Source organism: Sturnus vulgaris, chromosome 7, assembly GCF_052056855.1.
Source record: "Sturnus vulgaris isolate bStuVul1 chromosome 7, bStuVul1.hap1, whole genome shotgun sequence".
NCBI classification, from domain to species: Eukaryota; Metazoa; Chordata; class Aves; order Passeriformes; family Sturnidae; genus Sturnus; species Sturnus vulgaris.
In genome coordinates, this window is record NC_142249.1 from 18924358 (window position 1) to 18946239 (window position 21882).

Below are 21882 nucleotides of genomic sequence, written 5' to 3' on the forward strand. Positions count from 1 at the left end.
AAGCAGAAAGCTTTTATGATGCAGAACCAAAGTGAAGATGGGGGCACATCCAAAAACACAGCCTCTGTTCTGTGTCACTTTTTGCCACTCCTAAGATGTTTCACTTATGTGCTTCTAATGCATATATTCAAGTGTGATTGGTTGCAGTTAGTAATGCAAAGCTGCCTTTCTGTTTATTTTCCTATATTAAAAAAGTGAATTTTGAGTAAGGTTCCATAATTCATGTCCCGAAAGCCTTTAAAGGGAAGCGTATTTGCTCATGGAAAATAGTTTTCTGAAGGAATCTGAAGATATTATTTGATTTGATATTGATTTTTAGGGAACTGTGCACTGTGTGTATTTTAAACATGAATTCTCCATTGAGAGAATGCAGATTTTTTTATTTTTATCCTAAGACTATTGGATGAAAATATAGTTTAAATAGTTTTCTTAGATGTTTATTTATCTTAATAACCATCTTAAGTTACTTCTTTTGTGACAGGTGGTGAAATTTACAAAATCCTTTGAATTATTATCTCCAAAATGCAGTGCTGATACTGACAACAGGTTAGTGCTCATGTCTTCCGTGGTTATGGATTCATTTTTCACACAGTTTTAAAGTTTTCTCAGTCAAGATTTTATTTTCATATAGAACTTTCTGTAGATTTAATTGAAGAGTGTGAGCGTATGTTTTTACTCAAACAAGACTCCTGCTTGCTTCAAATGGAGACTTGCTTGAATAAATATACATGCCTATATTTTTTTATATATGTATATTTGTGTGTGTATATATGCAGTAATATTGTATCAGTGTCTCAGGTAAGAAACCAGGGGAAAACAGACTTTTTATGATTGAACTAATTGATAACATGCAGATGTTGTTTTACATGGTCAATATTGAAGTAAAAATTACAAAATTATTTTCGATTGTTGATCTCTTACAAAATTCCTCTGTACAGTTGTGTTGAGAGGTTTCCAATAAAATTTTATTTCTGCTCCTGTCAAACTGGAAAGCCTAGAAACTGCAGAGCATATGTATTTCCTAGAAACTGTGTTCCTGTGACTAAATCTTGTTTGGAGCCCAGTCAAAATGGAAGTATATGTTTTCCTTAGTAGAATCTGTAAACATTTATAAAGGGTCAATTTTAAGTAATAAAAAACCGCTTTTTGTTCATGTAGGGTTGTTATATCAACCCCTGCAAGGTTACACCACTGGTAGCAGTTCACATAAAATGTCCTAGATACCAAATGAGAAAATGAGGATTCAGGGCTGTTGTGAGAACATTTCTTCCATCTTTCAGGGCTCAGTGTTTATCACGCAGGTTTTATGCAGATTAATTTATACTGATTCTAAAGGAGAATTTTCCATATCAAATGGCTGTCATGGCGATAAACCTTTTCATGGATTGATTTCACAGCATTAGAAAAATGGGTAGTGTTAGAAAATTTCTAAGATGTGCAAACTGACAGCAGAGTCCAGGGCCACACAAAAATAGGGGTAGAAACTATCTCCCTTCCATGTCCTGGTATGGGAAGGGTGAAGCAAATGGAAAACACGCAATAAAAAATAGGAAGATTTAAATATGAATAAATAATCTGTTGATTCATCTGGGAATCACAAGTTACTGCTTTTGACAAAGAGTTTCAGAGTAGCAGTTGGTCTTTCCTAGGGGGTGAAAATACATTTCTTTTATTCAGGGACAGGAGTATGAATCAAGGAATGTGGTTGTTATTCCTGTTTTTCTCAAACTTGATCTGTAGCCAGATTAGTCAAAACAATGTAGAGTGGTGTCAAGATAACCAAGCTGGCTCATTTCTTGTTACCATAGTTATATTAGCATGTTGCCACAAAGCAGTTTGTAGTAGCCTGCTCTGCATGTAGTCAAGTCAAGATTATTTTAACTTTAGTCCAAGACATGAATAAACACATGCAACTGGATAGCTCATCTTTAAATTATTCATAAAGGCATATTTCTGTGCATTTTAACATAGAGATGTGTCGCCTTTTCTTTGATGATTTTTTCCTGTGGAGAGTGAAGTTGCTTTTACAAAGACCAAGGTTAGACTGGCAGATATGATGTCACATTTGGATCTCGCACAGGCACAGCTTGAGTTATTGGCACTATTGTGGAAAAATAAAGGTTATTTAGGATACAGAACAATGCCGCGAGCCCTTGACATTTGAGCATTTTTCTAGAGAGTTTTGCCCTTTTCATTCTACATTCTGCAGCTGTAACTGATGTAAAGTCATGAGACTTTTCATGTGGGGAAAAAAAAATGGCAACACTAGTTTCTTCGTAGTTACAGCAGTTAAGAAAAATATAATTTCTTTGAAGTTTTAGTTGAAATACAAAGAAATTTTAGGCTGAGAACAGTTCTCATTGTAAGTTTTATCTAAATAAAAAAGAAGTCCTAAAACAATATGACCTTCATGCCCTAATATACTTTCTCACACAGTTTTAGAAGAAGTTGACTTGTCTTGCCCTCCTTTTATCTGCCTGATAGCAACTCACCTGTTTAATCCCTAAATATCATAATAAATACTCGTATCTATTTTCTTTGCTGTTGGTTGTAAAGAAATACCTTGCAAGGCCACACTTGCATTTATCTGTTGAGTTTTCAGTTTTTCATCTGGCACCATGATCAAGTTTGTTTATTATCCATACCGGCACATTGATGCTCTTGTTTTTCCCAGCGATTTTGTTCTTGAAGTACAAGTTTGCCAAGACCCCTAAATTTTCTCTCCCTTTGAAAAGATGTTGCATAAATCCTAGAATCCACGAGGGCTCAGTTCTGGTATGAGCTAGATGAAGATGAGCCTGATGGAACGTGCTGTGCACTGTGCCTTGCCTGCACAGAAGCAGCAGTTTTGGCAGATGAGGTTACATTTTAGCTGAGATGACAGGTCTCTAACTTGGATACCAGTGGTAGTGGACAGGTCTCCTGGCTGGCCCAGAGTATGAGTTGTGTGGGCAAAAATATCTGTGCTCCTTCCCACTTGGGCTGGTACAGAGGAAGTGCTGAAATCCCCCAACTGTGTTACTGTGCCTGGGATGATGTGTGTGTCTTCTGGAGTATGGGTGCAGAGCACTTGTTAGGAATGGAGAGAACATAATAGAGCCCACTTTTAAAACGTCTTCATGAATTTCATCTTGCTTCTTTACTTGAATTCATTTGCTGCTTAAAATGCTTGACACTCATAATGCAGTCCTGATTTATGTGTCTCATACGATAATGATAATACCATTCAGATAAGTTATGAACTGGTAACTATGCATTTGAAATTAGATCTTTATCCTTAAAGATTTTTTGCTTCTAAAGTATTTGAAATAAATTAGATTATTAATTGAATTTTAAATTATAAATGTGATTTTTTTTTGTTTACATAGCTCAAAACCTGTTATATTTATGTAAAAGTTTCTGTCAAAGTATAAACATAACATTTATTACAGTCACTCAAAGTTCTTATCCCAAATGAAAGTTGATTCCTTTAGATTTCTGAAAATCATTATTGTTTTTATTTATAGTCTTTTAAGCATATTAAGCTTTCTATCAGATGAGTGATATAGTTGAATTAGTCTCCAGAAAATCAATGCAGTCAACAAAAATCAATCCTTTCACTTCGATTTCATCTTTCAAGGATTTTACTGTGCAGCCTGCTTTCATTCATGAGCATTATTTCCAAGCCTCAAGCTCTTGTAGTCTTCTCCATAGCTTCTTCATAACTTTTTTCTAAGCAATGTTTCTCAGGCATTAAAAATTTATCAATTTTCTTCTCAAATCTAAGACAACAGGCTTTCTTTCTTTTATTCACACATGAGTAGCCAGACAATGCCAATGTCAAAAACGTGCCTGAAATAAGAGAGAACTTTCCTGCTGATTAGGTGAGGTATGGGGTGAGGAATTTAAGGTCTGTGCAGACACAGTTTTCTGGAGAAGCTGCAGTGGAATGTGGTGAGTTGAGGCCATAATTCTGGTGTCGTATACTCATTTAATGATAGCTCTCTAGCCCCTCAGTAATTGTGGCAGAAGCTCAACCAGGTAAAAAGAAAAGGAAATCTTCATGTCTTGTGTGACTACTTGGATCCACCTGCTGTAATATACTTGCAGTATTAATTTAAGACTTATTTAATGATCCCTTCTTCAGCCATTTAGATCTGGCATTTCAGATGCCAAAATATTTAAAAAGTCATTTTGACAGGAAAACTATTGAAAATAAAAATTGAAAATATCACAGATCATTAGATTAATTTTAAAGATATTAAAAGTATATATTTTCAGGTAACTCTACAGAAAATATTATTTAGAACTGGTTGCTTTTCATGAGCAGTCCTGTCTCCTACAAAAACTTAGAACACAATCCACTGTTGATTCATAGGTAAAATTTATCAAATATTTTATCTAGTTGAGACACCAATGCTGTTTTCAATAGAAAGAGTTATGTAAAGGAGAGAATTTTTGAGGTACCCTTTCAATAATACCAAATTATTATTCTATATTATTCTATAGTTAATTTTTGGTAACCAATTAATAATTGTGAATCCTTCTGTTGTTCCTATTAATGTGCATTTAAGACATGCTGGACTTGTAATTAACGTTGACTGTATTTTCTTCCCTTGCCCTGCATTTTGATTTCAAAGTTTCAAAGACAGCGTGGAAAAATCATCGTCTTATTCTGACTGGCTAATAAATAACAGCATTGCTGAGCTCGTGGCTTCCACGGGGCTCCCAGTGAACATTAGTGATGCCTATCAGGATCCTCGCTTTGATGCTGACGTAAGAGATTTTTATAAATGTAATTATATATTACTTTTCAGCACCGAGACTAATATAAAAATTCTGGTTTTATATCCAAGTAGCTGTGAGATGTGTGAATATTTATTTTGAATTATTTTTTCTATTCAGTAAGTTGTCCTTCTCTTCTGTTGTTGACAGGGCTTTACATTGTAAATACAGATCACTGAATTAGCATATTAATTTAAGCTGTTACTTTGTTCATGATTCTTTATTTTCTGTATTTATAAGTGATAAGTTCCCCTACCAATTGCCTTGATATTTACACAAACTGATTTTTATTGCTGAAAATTTGTTGGTGTTCAGTGCTAGCAGCACCAGCGTTGTTAGCTGTTGGGGTGACTGGGGCTGTACACAGACAGAGTGTGAACAGAGCTGGTATCCAGACAGACAAATGTTGTTTGTGATCTAACTTAGCCAACCAACAGTTTAATTTATTCAAATACACACTGGATTGGGTACTTCTTCAAGATACATATCACTCCCAATAAAAGTTGTTTGTGTATCTTAAGGTATTCATTTCCTATTAGAAAAGTGTAGCTACAGATAAAAATATACTTAACATCTAGATAAATGTTAGAGGCATATGGAAGGACAAAATCTTCACTGAATTCTAAGCCAGCATTACTATGGAGGGCTTGGCCAGCAGCCAGACAACACATTAATCACAGTTTTGGTCAGAAAGCTTCCTAAAATATATTACTACAGTAAGTGTTCTTGGAAGTGTTTCATGTTGGGAGTTTGCTTGGTTCCAATTTTATTCCACATGTCATTAAAGGGATTATCTCTCAAACCAGCAGAATTTTTTGAAATAAGAAAAAATAAAAGGGGCCTGCTGTAGAAGTATAAAAGAAAACTACATTGATGTTAATCTGTTCAGAATTGCAAGAAGTACAATTAATGCCTGGGGTGTTCAGATATGCTAACTTGAAGCATGCCAGTCCTTGATGTTTGCAATTGTACTTGTTTTATATCATGTCCTGAATAATTCAGCTTTCTCTTATTGGTTTCACAGTTAGTTCTTTCGAAGTTGGAGGCAATGCTCAATATATATAAAGAAAATGATACGAAGTGCAATAATAATTTTCTTTTGATGGATTCCTATGAATATTTAATTCTTAAATTCAGTTTTTCTACCCAATTATTTGTACAGTCAGGAGTAGTAAGAGGAACATAGTATCCCTTATTACTTAGAATCAAACATACATTTGTAGTTATGAAAGAAATTCTGTTCTCTGCTTCTGTTGAAAATCATCTCCTATTTTTGTCTCAGGACACTTCTCATTTGCAAATGGTGATGCTCAGTTTTCAACTCAATCATCAAGAATTTAATGCAAAAGTATTTTGCAGGTTATTTTATGGCATACGTCTGAATCAATTATTGCCCCACTCCCCTGGATTTTAGGTGGCACTCCACACTGATTTCAGTGAGGAGTTCTGAGTGTGTATAAATAGACATTAATCTAATTATACCCTGAGTTGTATCTTTTGTTAGCTGGGAGATCACAGTGATCCCATCCTACTTCCCATATATGAATTACTGATGGTCTTTTAGTTTTCTTCTATTAAAGATTGGCTGTAGAAGTGGCAGTTTTAGTAAGAGAACATCCCCTGATCTTCTGTGAGTGGACTCATTCCACTCTCTAATCTCTTTTGAAAAACTGTTTTCTGTTCCTTAGATTTCGGGGTGGTGACATTAAAGAATAAAGCTTATTAAATGTAGAAAAGAGAGAATCTGTGACACTTAAAATAAATTGTGAAGCTGGATACTGTATTATATAGAAAAAAATAAATGAGGCAGTAAATTGTCATTGGAACAAAAAAAAACAATTATCCCAAATCCCGAGTTTGGTTCCATCCCTGCATTTCTTGCTAACTTGCACTTCTGCACAATTCCCTATTTACTCTCACCTTTTTCCTGAAAATGTGTATTTCCCATAAGCATCCTTTTACAGCTGTCTTGCTAAGTCCAATTTCAGTTTGTCAATTGGGATGGGTACTTCTAAGGCAAACTTGTTCAGTGAAAGTTATCTCTACTAATCCACCAGTGTAAGTAATCCAGAATTTGTCTGGACATTACCTCAATTATAGTTTGTCTTTAGTGCCAAATCAGAGTCAAATAGTTTAAGCTTGATGTGGCAAAGACGCCAATGTTTGTATTTTCTTAATCCTTATGACTTTTGGTTACTGTGGATGAAGTTTCAGCAGAATTTTTTCTGAGAGGTGATTCACACGGAATGACATTTATAATGTAAACTTACTCCTTGACATTTCTATTACTATGATTAAAAGGCTGAAAACAGCACCACTAATGGAAGCTCTCATTTCTACATTTTAGGCTGACCAAATTTCTGGCTTTCACATAAGATCTGTTCTGTGTGTTCCTATATGGAACAGCACCCACCAAATAATTGGTAAGACTGTCCTGATGGCTGTGTAACTTTTGTGCTAATGTAAATTTAGTTCTATCTTTTTAATTTTGTGTTCCTTTTTCTTCTTTTTCCCAGCTGAATATTGTTAAGAAGTTATGGTACCTAGGATGCATGCTAAGTATCCAAGAAGGGATGTTTTGACTTGGATACTGAATGGACGTTTTCAGCTTTCCAGTTGTGTCTTTGTTAAGTTTTATATTGTGCTGAACTTGAATGAGATGAAAACAGAAATTCTAACCAAATTAGTGAAAAATGTTTTATATGCATTGATGTTTTCCTTGGCTCTCCCTCTGTTTCTTGACTGTTTCTGCAGTCAAGCTAAGTGGTCATTTCCCTCTAATGATAAACTCTGGATGCAGTCAGGGAAGATTTGTTGGAGCGGCTGTGGCAATGGTCAGAGTTGACTGCTGCAGTGGTGGTTGCTGGATCAGGACGTGACAGTTTTAGGGGATCTTTGATAGGATGCTTAGCAGCTATGCTACACCAGCAGTTGGCCCTGTGTTATTACCTGCTTTTGGCACAAAAAGGAGCGCTTGTAAATAACAGTGCCAGATTCCTCTGCTAACTTTCCTCAGAACTGACGTCAAAGCAATAGCAATTTACACTGTCAGGGCAAGAGTTAGAGCTCTGCAACGTGGCTGTCAGGGAGAGCTGAGATCAGTAGTGCATTGCTGAAGGCACTTGGTGTCACGCAGGATCTTTGGCTTCTTTAGCAGAGATGATGTGGGAGTTGAGTGTTTTAAAAATACGTCTTGTTGTGAACTGCACATTGTCTTCAAGAACGAGAAAGAATCTGAACTCCTGATAGATAATTACTCTCACAGTATTTTTCTAAGGGCTTACTGTAGCTAAGTGAAATAGAAATCTTTGTTGTAGTAGAAATCAGCATTAGTTCGGAAAATGCATTTTTTCATTGGCTCAGTAAATTAATGAACCAGTCATGATTAAAAAAGGGTTTATATACCCAGGTGATGCTAAACTAACTAAGATTTTTAGGAATGAAGGTACTGATTCAGTAAATTGTGTTGACAACTCCAAATTTTTGGACAACATATGTGATTGCTGTTAGCAAAGTGATCAAGTTCTTTCTCAAATAGATCTTTAACCTTTTGTGAAAAGCACTGTGAGTTACTTTTAGATTTGTGGTATTATACTTAGAGAGTAAAAAATAATTGCTGAAAGTGCTGGTATCAAAACAATCAAATTATTGCACATCTGTGTCTGTTTAATTATTTTCAGAATAAATATTTGCATTTTGCTTTGCAGTTTGAAATATGAGGTTTACATTTTAACAATGAATAAAACATTCTGCATTGTGCATTAGCGAATGAAGATAATAATTCATATTAACTCTTTCTAAAGGTGTAGCTCAAGTATTGAACAGGCTTGATGGGAAATCCTTTGATGATGCTGACCAGCGACTGTTTGAAGTAAGAGACCCTCAGTTCAGCACTAACATACTTCTCCAGTAGCATTTGGTATTTCTCAGTAATCTGCTTCAGTCCACTCCAGGGATGGGGGGAGAATATCTTGTCTATATTTGTGGTTTGACATTAATCCCCAGAAACCCTTACTTAGAAGGTGGCATCCTAATTACAACAAATTTCTGGCATCTAATCTCTCATCTGGAGGCCAGTGACTCACCTGCATTCTTAAAATAACCTATTTAAACATGATTATTTCTAATATTTCAATGCAATTTCTTTTAATGATGAAGCCAGTATTCATCTCTGTGCTCGTAATATAACTTTCATATTATAACCATTCATAATTGACTCTCTTTTTTCTCTTTTTAAATTTTAGGCTTTTGTTATTTTTTGTGGCCTGGGTATCAACAACACAATTATGTATGACCAAGTGAAGAAATCCTGGGCAAAACAGTCTGTGGCTCTTGACGTATGTGTCCATCTTTGTGAAACCTTTTCTTGCTCCTGACTGTCACATGCACACTATAGAGCCCACTATATTTTAAAAAACTATGATTATTTAAACTTCTCTAACCAGATTCAACAATATAGCACTGTTGTCTATTATGTATCTGAAGATTTTAAACATTATCATATTAAAAACAACCTGGTGAGAAAAAAGCCTGCTGTTTTGAGGATAGCTTTACAAATTTACATTATTCCTACCACAATAATTAAGAGCAGTTTGAATGAAATTTCAGATCTTTCTAAAAACATAATGCAAGACTGATTAATCTTAAAACATTGCTCTGAGGAAAGACTAGCATCACTAAGATATTGCTATTGTTTTAAGATACTGCTACATGTTTCACATGTGATAAGGGAAGAAAATTATCTAGTTATCCCTGATGTGTGCACCTTTTACCTGTGTAACTCCTTTGAGTTTCTCCAGTCCTCAACATTACAATAAGAACCACAAAAATAACATTGGCCTTTATTTCTTTCTATGAAAAGAAAAACCAAACCCAACTGAATTGATATAAAGAGGTGCTTTTTTCCTTTGCTTTAGGGTTTGAGATATTAATCTGCATAGTGAGGTTGTATCCTGTGATGCACACAGGCCTACTAAAGCTTTCCAAAGTCATTGGCGTTAGAAATTCTAAGCATAAGTGGCTTTCTTTATTATTTGTATTTATCTAGCCATGTAGAAGGAAAAGTTAAAAGCTTACCTTTTCAGGCCTCCTGCAAGATCCCTCATTCTTTACATGTCATAGTCATGAATTAGTGTAAGTCCTCATATGTCCCAGATATTTGTGCAATATGACACCTTAGAATGAAAGCTCCCCCTAGCAAGAAAAAAAAGCAGTGCTAGATGTCACACACAGATATACAGGGATGAAACTTCACATAGACATTTATTTGCTACTGAAATAAAAGAAAATTAATTTTTTTGCTTAAAATAAAGCTCCTTTCTTTGATTTAAAAAGAGACTATAGAGCTTATAGAATATAGATTTGATAAATAGCCATTATTCTTCATTCTTTCTATAAATGGGCAACAGCTCTTGATAATATTTGCATAAAGTGATGGAAGATGCAGGAGAAAAGTACTGAACACTAGAATGGTATGAGATGAAGGACTGTGGATTTTCACTGGTAGAATACTTCATTAGTATTTATGAATTTAGCTATAATGGCAATGAATGACACTTGAAAATTACATTGATATCAGATGTAAAATAAATTAACTTGTTATACATCATAATAAGATTCTTATCCATGTATACTGACACAGGTTTTCATATAGTATTCTGATAAGATTGACTAATAAATAGAAGAGCAAAACATAAATAAATTATTAGGAATGGTTGCCATGATTCAAAGCCAGGCTAAATACTTTTTTATACTAAGGACACAAAATTTGCAAATTAGTTAAAGATTAGAATAATAAATACTAAAGAAGACTGTAAAACTCTAGAGGGATATAATGAACACAGATCAAGGAGAAGCTTGATGAGAACTTTGGTATTAAGTGCAATCTGTCATAGCAGAAGATGTAATTTGACTAATCTTACCAGTTTCTGAGTGAAGCTGCAGTATGGTTGGAAGGAAAAATAGATACTATTTCAGAAAGGACATGATGTATAATCATGCAAAGTAAAATGGGGTACAGAACAAATTAATTTATGTTTTTAATTTATTCTTTTAGAGTGCAGGAATGAATTCCTGTTACTGCAAAAGGTGGCATCTCTAAAACTGATAAGAGTAAATATGTCCTGGGACTTAGTGCCACAAAGTGTTGCAAAACAAAGCCCTGCGAGATACAGTTTAGGTGTTTGTATCAATAACAGAGGCATTCATTGATGAAAATGATTTCAAAGTGAGAAGCCTGTATCAAAGCTTTAGCACATCAGCAGGTCAGGAGCTGCAGTGCAGGGAGAAGGAGCTCCTGGTCCTTGCTGGGAGTGCTCTGGCTCTGGGAGCTCCCTGGTGGACCAGCAGCTCATCCCATGCACAGCCAGACCATGCACGGGATGGCTCCTGCACCTTCTGCAGAGCTTTTTCTGTGTTAGTATCAACCCACAAGGATGGAATGTTCTACATATAAATGGATCCATACTAAGAGGTAATAAGAGTAGGAGTGCAGTACTTTGTACATTTTATTTGATGCTGCTATCTGTAGAATAGTATTGAAGAGAATGTCAGACACAGCCCAGAGGTGCTGATATTTGGATGCAGTGATGTGCCACTAGTATAAGCATTAAAGCTTTTCAGTATAGCAAAAGGCATTATTAAAAGTCTATAAATCTACTGTTACTTTTACATTAAATTATTTCTCTTTTGATTGTAGAACTTCAGGAGAACAATGTAGGAATCCTTATGATATTAAATTACCTACTGTTCATTATTTCCTATAAAATTCCCTGCAGCATAACTGCCAAATGTATGCCTGATAACCTGAAATTAGCTATTACATGCTGTCAATCAGAACTGAATTATCACACAAATGCTAATTAAATTTGCTTTAAACATGATTGATTAGACTGCAGTACAGAGCCCAGATATTGCTACTTGTCAAGTGAACAAAAATGTTTTTTATTTTTTATTCTGGGGCAGGTGTTGTCTTACCATGCAACATGTTCGAAGGCAGAAGTTGATAAATTCAAGGTAAGATTTAAGCTTTTAATATACTTATTTCTGAAACTATAACAGTAAATTAATATTTGTCTAGATTATCCAAGAGAAGTTTTATATCATAAGCAGAAAATCTTCATTGAAAAATTTTTACAATGGATATATTACATGGAATGCTGTTAGGCAAGGAAGGTGGAAAGTTTCTTTCAGAGGATGAGGAGCTGCAGTGGTGGGTGCACAGCAGCAAAGTCCCATTTTCCCAGCACCAGCTACTGGAACTGCATGTCAGTGTGGTGGCCTGGGTTTGGTGGCCTCCTCAGCAGGAACCATCACAGGGAAATCATACCACGTAGGAGATGAGAGAGAGAAAAAGAATGGAACTTGAGACTTTACATGCTTATAGCATGGAAGCTGCCCTATGTTTACTAAAAAAGTGGAGCATTCACTATCCAGATTGAGCTGCTTTTGTGATAGACTGTTTTCTTTCCCTGCTTGAGGAGACACTTGGGAAATTTGGTGATGCTTCCCTTGGCTGTGAGGAGGCAATGCTGGTAGAGGGCTCCTCAAAGCAGTTTGGGAGGCTCTCATGGTGGATATCACTGTCGGTCTCCTGGACACGGAGTGCATCAGAGGCTGTACTGAGGTCTGGGAAGGACATCTGGACTGTTGTGACCCCACATTGCTGGCACTGCCTACTCTGGAGCCCTGGCATCTGTCTGGCTGAAAAATAGCTGTTGGGTGGTTATTTTGACACCTGGTTGTCAGGCTGCAACCTCCTTCTGCACCACGGAGATGGCTGTGGCCAAAGGGGGAACACATGGCTGGCATAGAGCTGATACTGCTGAGTGATCTGGGATGAGGAAGGGCAGCTCTTGCTAGTGAATTAGTTTGTAGATTATTGCCCAAATGATGGCTGTGCCTGGTGTCTGCATCGATACCTGGTGATGAGGGTGTAATATTCTCCCTCCACTGTAGTTACTGGTATGATTACCCACACTTGTGCATGCTGAAGACGAGATTACTGAAACATTGCTGGAATCAGCATGCTTGAAGATCATCCAACACTACAGGAAAAACTTCTGTGTGCACAGTAAGTTGTATTCAGTGTTTGGCAAAAAGAACTGAACAGTGTTGAGAAAGAGGATAGAAAGGGATAAAAGACCATCAATTTTCTGCTTTCTTTTTGTATTTCCATTTACCTTAGAATAAGCATCTGTAACATAGTTTCTGTGACTCTCAGGATTCCACCAGTATCTTTTTTCTGTGTACAAGAGGGCCGTACTTGATTACTGTCAGCCATTGAAAGACAACTCTCCATAGTCTCTGCATTTGAAATAACAGCCTGATATGTTACTCTTCAGATGCTTGTGTGATGAGAAGCTATTCTACTTGTTTTCCCAGGTGACTTCATTAATAGATAGACCAGTCTCCAAGTAAGAAATGTCTTTTCATTATCCATCTACCTTGAAGGCATGCAACTATCCATTTAATGACTAATAATAAGGTAAAAAGAAATGAAAAGCATTTTTCATTAATAACTCCAAAAGATACATTTCTTATAAAGAACATAGATGAGAAAATAAGGAAAATAACCAATCTATGCTTAAAGTAAGGTTATTTTTCGGAAAAATTGTCTCTTTTCTATATCCAGTTGTCTCACTTTCAATTCCTGACAAAATGACTCTCAAGTAGTATTTGTTAATGCTTTTACACCACTGGATGTAAACAAAACAAAAGAACAAAAACCCAGAGACAACCAGCATGTCTTGTGGGCCTGTGACACAGAGCTCACCCCAGAGAGGGCCATCCATCTGTGGGATGAAATTGCTCCCATCTCCCTGCTTACAGCCAGCCTCCCTGCTGAGGTCTCCCGAGGCATCCTACCCTGAAATCACTGCTCTGTTCCCTGTTTGTTATGTCGTTATATTTTGTATAAGGCCTTCGTTATATTAGGGTCATCTTCTAGGCTTGACTGGCTAATAAACCATCCCTCCCTCTGGGGGTGTTTGGGGCTCAAAGTGCCCCCTCTCTCTGTGGTGATTTATTGGCAGATGTCAGAGCAAATGTCTGCTACGATTTACCTGATGTCCTGGTTCAGTCAGAGCAGAGACACACACACGACAGAAACATCTAAATGAGAGTGATGCCAGGAGATCACTGTTGGCTCCTGACTGACACAACACCCGGCACTAATTCATGACTTTGGAGTGACAATACATTTGAGTTGACAGCTTCTCAACACATTATCCCAAACATACTGTAACTAGACCCCAGGATCTTGGAAATAATTACATCCTCTTGTAGTACAAGTTTTTTCTTTCCCTCTTTGTAATCTCATTTTTTATAGCCTTCATAAAATGTTTTTCCATTAATTTTTATTTGCTTAGGATCTTAAGAATTTTCTGATAAAAAGTGAAAAATTGCAGGTGTACTTGAAGTTTATTTTTCCTCTGGCATTTACCAGTGAATTATTTTATTGCATTATAGAAAGCCTAGCAAGAGTAGTTAAAGATGATTTTTTAACTTGAAACTTCATCAATCATTTCTGTAAGTGGATGAATTCACAAACGTACAAATTCACAAATATATCTGGTATGTTTTTAAGAATTAAGCATAATCACTGTGACCAGGTTCTGTAAAATAAATAAAAAGTATTTAGTTTCTTATAATCCCATCTAAGAATTAATGAAGAAAACTCCACCTTAATAAGAAACCCTTAAGATATTAAATCTTTCTCCACATGCTTATCCGGGAAAAAGTGCAAAGCACTGTTGCAGCTGGAGCTGGAAAAATACAGAGCTAAATTCACAGTACAGAACAAGAAAACATCAGGGTATGAAAACAGACTATGTCATACAATTGGCTACTAAATGTTTTTAGATTTTTTTTTAATTTTCAGGTTTAAATTATGATGGCTTAAAAATATTTAAATTAAATATACTGTAAATTCATACAAACTGCATAGCATTTTTTTAGGTTCTCTGATATGTGCTGCACTACTGTGATAGGTAGATTTCTGATACCATTCCTCCATATACAGAAAGAAAAACTAAACTTTACTTTTCATGGACATTTACAAGTAAAACAAACAAAAAAAAATCACCTTGACTGCAAATGTCTCTTAGAATGTCTGATGTCTTCAGCCTGATTTACCACTCTGGCATCTACATAACTATGCTAAATTCAAATTGAATTTTGGCAGGATAAGCTAAAGTAATGCACCATTGAATCATATCAATATGAATTTTATTTTCAAGAAGTTAGAAATAGCTATGATTTTAAAAACTGTGGCAAGTCAGTTCTCTCTTGTATTTTAGACTTAAAGACTATTCTGTCATTTCTGTTGTGTACTAGTGCTAGCGCTATAAACATTTGTGTCATTGGAATAGATAAGGCACTTGAAGTCTGATTAATCTGAGATTGAAGCTATCCTATAGCATTGTCCTGTGGTGCCAGGTTTGTTCTTATTGAAATTCAGGTCTGCAAGCCTAAATATAGTTATGTGTTAGACAAATATAGATACATGAGTAAAGAACACAGAATTGTGTCCAGGACAAGATATTTATAGCAAGAGTTACTGATTTATGAGACAGTAATGAGCAAGTCCTGTGACTTAGCAAGCAGCCTCACAAACACACATCACGTTTAAATTTAACCAATGTAGTTTCCAAAGAGAATATGTAAACGCTGTCCTATTATGGGAAATGTACAAGAAGCTATTTTTAAGAAGCAAGCCTAATTGCGCAGCTGTCAATGGTATAAGCCAGATCAATATTTAATGACTATGATGCATTATTTATAGCCTTGGGAGAGATTCCCTTTTTTAGGTCAAACAGCACACAGGAGAGATACACAATGGAAAATAATGTATCACCTGCTTTACAGTATCTTCAATTCAAAATGTAGCATGAATAACGATTTCTGATTTCCCAGCTTTGTAGCCCGAGGTGTGGCTATTTAAGAGCTACCTTCACATAGAGAGGCTTTTGTGTCTTTCTTAAAAACACTCCTTTAACTACAGAATGATGAAAATAATTGAACCCAAAAAAAAAGGAAACTACTTTTAAGACTGCTACTGTATATGACAATGTAAACAGTTGAATCCACGTGAGATGATGGATCTATGTGAATTAGATACTTGGAGTGAGTTATGTATGATTTAACATTTGTTATTCATGCCTTATGCACCCATAAATGTATAACAACGGGCAGCACAATGAAAATACATTACATTTTTGTACTGATTTTATCTTCTATATTTGAAACAATAGGGAAAGCATTCCTTGGCTATGTTATTCTCTGCTGTGATGTCATCTTTCAATTTAGAACTACTTTAATTACTTTTATAAGCTTGTAATTAAATAATTTTTAGTAGTTTATAGTAATTACTTCATAGTCTTCCTCAGTAATTAAACTTCAGAAAGGCAATCAGGCCTTTGTTTTGGACCATTTATGAAATATTGCCACAGAATATGGGGGCTTATGCATTGCTGCTTTTTCATGGCACTGCTGTGCCCATCAGTTTGGTACCCTGTGTGTCCCAAAACTCACAAAGCATCATAGTCCCACTGCAGCATCAGCATTGTGAGCTGTGGGCCCAGCCACGTGAGTGGGGAAACACGAAGCTCTTCACACGCTGCAGGATTTTCCAGCTTGGTCCCCGAGGCTGCTTATACACCTCATATGCTCATATTTCCCTTTGCCTGTCACAGCTGGGTGCAGGCTGGCATTGAGCTTGTCCCCAGTGCTATTCCAGCTGCTCAGGTTCCACTGAGAATAGCAACAAGAGGAAAAAAAAATAAAGAAAAACTTTGAGGATAACCAGGGCTTAAGTGTTAATATTGAATATTCCCTTTTTCCTTTTGGAGAAAAGTACATGATCAGAAGATGTAAAATACATTTTATTTCTCTGCTTTTCCACATCCACTGCCCAGATGAGAATTAAAGCACCGTGTTAAGAGTCTCATAACTCATGAAACCAAGGTCTTTAGTGTATTACATTATTTTGTACGCTTTGACATGTGCCCATGTCTTCAGTTGTCATGGAAATAAGAAGTCAAGAACACATTGCATACACTGAAAATAATAAACAATGATAAAATAAACACTGAGTGTTTATACTAGTTTCTGAAATGTGAGGCTGTCATCTGACTTCAGACGAGTGCTCAGTAGTTCAGTTTTTTTCCAATTTCAGTGAATATGGAATGGCACAGAGAATTGAAGTAGGGAAAGATGTGGAATTTTTTTAATATGCGAGAACAAAATATATTTATTCCAGCGACTTTACGCTATGCAGAATAATCTTTGGATATATTTACACTCTAGGTTAAAAATAAGGGATCTTAAGGCCTAAGATTTTTTTTAAAAAGGTGAAAAATCAACATTTATATTCTAACTGCAGAGTAAAGACACATAGTAACTAGAATATTAAATAAATTACTATTTCCAAGATCACCTACTTCATACTTAGACCAGAGCTTAAATCACCTCATTAAATACCTTTAAAAGTAATAAACTTTAATCAATTAAAATAACAGAAAATTAAAATATGTGCATGATCAAAACAGTCTTTGTACTATTTGTGCTTTAAAAAGCCTTTTTCTCTGAAGCTGAAATAGATTTCAATTGATCTAGATAATTCTAATTATTTCTGCTATACTCTAATATTTACAGTACTAAAAAAGAACATTCTAAGTAGTTGAAAAATATTACTGACTTACTGCCTTTAATAGTGGCTGTTTTTCAGTTTCTTAGTAATTATGCACAGTAATACAGTGATACTTAAACAACAGACATTTTCAGCAGAGAAGCAATAAAACACTTAGGATTATTAAGTTGTCCATACTAAAAAAAGCATGCTGATACTATGCTGCTCTCAGATACTGGATTTTTGTTATTCACGTGGGAAATTTTTTGTTTCTTGCATCTGTGTCCATAAGCAAAACTATAATTTGTCCAAATCTTGAAAACGCTTAGAAAAATAAGGTAGGAAAAGCAATTGTTGGAACACAACGTTCCTCCCAAGTGAAGATGAAATTATTTATTTATTACCCAACAGACCTGTTGTCTGTCCTTCAATCTGATCAGTCATCATGCTCCATAAGAATCCCTTGTCACATGGAAAACATCAAGGAATAAACAGAATTCAACATTGCTACACTATTTAGCCAGCAGCCCTGCAAAAAGTGATAAGGCATGGAATACAGTTAAATTGCCATGCAAGCCAGGGGGATATCTGATGGATGATTAAAAAAGGAAAAAATATTAACACTTGTCAAATAATAAAGTAGTGTACTTCAGTCACTGATAGACATAGGAATTTCTATTTGGAAAGATTTTCAAAACAGGAAGACAAGTTTATCTAGTATCTAGTATCTTCACTGGAAGTGAGCCAGCATAATTTAAAAATCTGAGATACTTCAGTGAAAGATGGTAATTTAGGAGTTCTTCAGTGTGACTTTATCATGGTTCTTTTGCCACCAACGAGGAGCAAAGTATTCCCTGTGCAGCTGATAAGACATCCCTTGGGCTGGCCCTGTATGTGACAGCTCACTCTTCTGAGACCTGCATTCCCAGCTGCTCCAGAAAAAACACTGTAGTGTTTATTTTATTGCATGGAAGAAAGAAATTTTCAAAGAAATCTATAAAAATGGCATGATAGTTCACATCTTAAATTATTCCTTATTTATCTGTGCTTGATTTCTTCTGTAGCCTCAGCAGGCTGAGAATTATAACTGGGAATTTTCTGGTTAAAAAATAAACTTGCTTTGCACCAAACTTTATTTAGATAGAAACTTTCTAGTTTGTATTGATATTATTAATGTTAATTTTAAAATTAAATAATTATCACTGTTAATTTTAAAACAAAACATTTAGTTGTACTGAATTTAAAAACAGGGGTTTTTTTTCCTTAGCATATACCCTACAAGTGGAAAACATATTTTTCTTTATTTCTGCCTCTATGCAGTGTTCCAGCTGCAAGCAGTTGTTTGTCATAAATGTTTGCTTGTGTTGATTTTAAATTATTAATGACAATATTTCTACAGATTTTTTTAAATACTTTACAGTGAGAAACATAAATATCCCCTGAAGGAATAAGGCAGTGTCCTTTATAGGTTTTTGACATTTCCACAGAGTTGAAATTAGAGCTAGAACCTTTTTATAAGTAAAACTCTCTGAATGAAGAGTGGGAGACATGTTTTTCTGAGATGAATCTGTTTGGCCACTGGGTGCCATCCTTGCTCCACTTTAAGGCTGGTCGCCAAGCAGCATTTCTGTTCAGCCGTAAAATCCTGAAAAAATGTAATGCCAGTGCAATTTCACACCATCATAATGTTTGTGTGTATGCATGTGGTAGAATATATTCCCAGCACAAGGCTCCATGTCCTTCTTTCACATGTCACTGAGAGACGGGAGAGACACATCCTTATGGTTTCCTCCATGTTATATCCAGCAATTTTATTTTTTTTTTTTCATTCTTCCATCAGCTGGTGAGAATGAAGCTGTGCTGAAAGGGTTGTTCCCACACGAGCATGTGAGTGACCATGCTTCTATGCTGTATTAACATAGGCTCTGGGTTTATTTGAAAAAAAAATTCCCCGGATTAACACTTGTTTTCTAGAAAAATTTAGGATGTATGGGCCTGCATCATCCAAGCAAAACATTATCTAGCCTATATTATGTACAAAAATATTTGTAATTGCCATCTTGTATAGGTTATTTATTACACTGTTTCGTTGTCTGCTCAGGGGGTGGCGTCTGCTATTGGTTTAGTTTGGGCAAAATCCCTGGCAGAGTAAATATACTTCCTAAGAGAAATTGTGTCACTAGTTCTGTGGGTTTAGTCTTTCAAATTGAAACTGCAAACACTTTATATGTATGAGAAATAGACTATAGCACACACACCCCCATCACAATCTGCCTGTGCAGACAACAGTCTGCTGGGCTGCTTCAGCATAGCTCGCCTAGCCCTGCTTTCTCTGCTGCCACACAGCTGTGTGTGTTCCGTCCCTGCAACAAGCTCGGGGCACACAAAAAACCCATCCCAAAAATAACCAAAAAATCCATTTCTATGTATGGCCTTCATAAACCCTACTGTTAAGCTGATTCCAGTATCTACCTCTATTTTTCCTGAAGGAAACCTGTTGCTGCGAGGAGTGGTAAGGAAAAGCTGTAAGCAGCATAATATATACATGTATTCAAAACATAAATCAAGAAACAAATGTTTATGTCTGTATTGCAGCCTTTTACCTCAAAGTAGTGATACATAAAGCAGCTTTTGTTCAGAGAAAACTTTTAAAGCTAGTAGTATGTGGGTGGTAAATAAGGAGCTAAATACATATAAGATTTAAGTGCCTATTATTCGGTTTCTGTTGAAAGAATAGGATCTGGTGATGTTGGGTTTTGTCAAAAAGCTTGTGGTGCTAAGGCTGTGAGTTGTGTGTGAACCAGAGGTCATGCTGCAGTGCAGGGTGCTTAGGCTTCTCTACCGGGGGGCCCTGTGGATGAAGGGGGCAGTGGAGGATGTACACTCTGCTCTGGGGAGACGAGCTGGGCTCAGTGTTCAGCCTGCCCTGCAGAAGCCTCACATGGGACAGCCCTTGGCTTGTGAAGCTGTAGTGAGATGAACCTGTGGTTTGGGGAGAAAGCTCTTTTGGACAGTCCTGAGTGCTCCTAGGGAATGATTTATGAGTTCAGAATAGGATGGCTGGATTTTTTTTAAACCTGCAATCAGAACTTGACAGAAAGGAGAAAAAGACAGAAACATGCTTTAAGGAGGATCACGGGAATGTTCTCTGTAGGATTCCTGTAAATGTACATTGTAAGGTTGAAGGTGTTGTCAATATTATTTATTGTCCACCTGACAGTATTCTGCTATAGCTGTCATTCCAGCAGGTCTGAAATAGGACTTTCTCCCCAGTGGAGCAGTAACCCACTCATACATTTGCATAACTTTCCCCAGCAGTCACTGTACTGCCAGCCTGATTTGTCACAGCTGCTCGGGAAGAAAATTTCAGTGGCTCCCAGGAAAGCCTATCCAGTGCCATTGTGGCCCTGCAGCACCACCATGGCCCTGGGGTGACATGGCACTGGTGGTCCTGCACCTTGGCTTTAGTGCACTGAGAGCTGCTGGAGCGTGCTGGGATCACAAAAACAGTGTGATAACAAAGCACTTGCCATTGTGGCTCTGGTGCAATTTTTGAGGGTCTGGGGGTTTTCTTTGGCAACCCCTTCAATTTTCACATGCTCTCTTCCACCGTGTGCCCAGCTGAGAGTTGCAGTGCACAGCTTGGGTTGTTTGTCACCAAAGGTGTGAGCCCCCCCCATGCCTTCACATCATGTCCAGCGTGAGAAGAACCTGTCCCTGCTCTTTCTACCCTTAATCACTTTTTTTCTCTTCTGAGTCTTCGAGCAAGGAGCTAGAACTTTTCCTCCACTTTCTGGGTAGGAAAAGAATACATTGTATCCCACTTTCCTCACCTCCAAATTTACAGGCGCGAGGGGGGGGTCAATCCACATTACCCATTCTGCTCTTCATGGGAGTAACAAAGCTGACTTTTTGCCACCAAAACCAAGTAAAGCTTTGTGGGAAATGGCAGCCTGACACTTCTGTAGTACAGAGAAATAGTTGCCCTAGGTTTGCTGCTTGTGTTTGTTTGAAATTCTGAAACAGAGACTGAATAGACCCTTTTGTACAAACTTCTCATCTGCACTGATGGTCATAAAAACTCGACAGTTGCTAGCCTGCAGTATGTGACACACTGGTTCTTTCCTAATCACCATCAGCCAAAAGGACGTGAACACTCCCCAGTGCGCCTTGGGAGATCATTGTGTCCAATGTGCATGCCCTGTAAAACTCCAGTCCTGGGCTGCTGTGGTTATGGACTTTGGCCTTAAGAATAATAGATGCCTAGACCATTAATTGTTTTTATTTTATGCCTCTGCTCTTTTAAAATCAAAATTTCTTGTTCCTTTTATAGGCTGCCATATATTTTGTTTCTGTGTACTAGGCAACAACTCTAGCATCAAGGATTGATTTTTAGTAACATAAAATAGCATTTTTTGTGTCTATTATAGTTAGTAACAAAATTTTATATGTCATTTTTATCTCTGAAATGTATTATTTCTTTTTGATGG

General features: G+C 36.5%; 1 protein-coding gene and 1 long non-coding RNA gene across 3 annotated transcripts in view; one reads left to right on the plus strand and one right to left on the minus strand.

Moving 5' to 3' along the window:
* PDE11A (phosphodiesterase 11A) overlaps positions 1–21882 on the plus strand; it is a 106356-nt gene that overhangs the window by 44393 nt on the left and 40081 nt on the right. For both annotated transcript variants that reach the window (XM_088167967.1, XM_088167968.1), the window contains 6 exons: positions 482–546; positions 4620–4755; positions 7112–7187; positions 8568–8635; positions 9009–9101; positions 11728–11778. In XM_088167967.1, the coding sequence (XP_088024093.1) occupies positions 482–546; positions 4620–4755; positions 7112–7187; positions 8568–8635; positions 9009–9101; positions 11728–11778 (489 nt within the window). The remainder of the gene's footprint in view (positions 1–481; positions 547–4619; positions 4756–7111; positions 7188–8567; positions 8636–9008; positions 9102–11727; positions 11779–21882) is intronic.
* LOC148223188 (uncharacterized) overlaps positions 1–21882 on the minus strand; it is a 97689-nt gene that overhangs the window by 40625 nt on the left and 35182 nt on the right. Inside the window, exon 2 of the long non-coding RNA XR_015804814.1 lies at positions 9841–9957. This is a non-coding gene — a long non-coding RNA (uncharacterized LOC148223188). The remainder of the gene's footprint in view (positions 1–9840; positions 9958–21882) is intronic.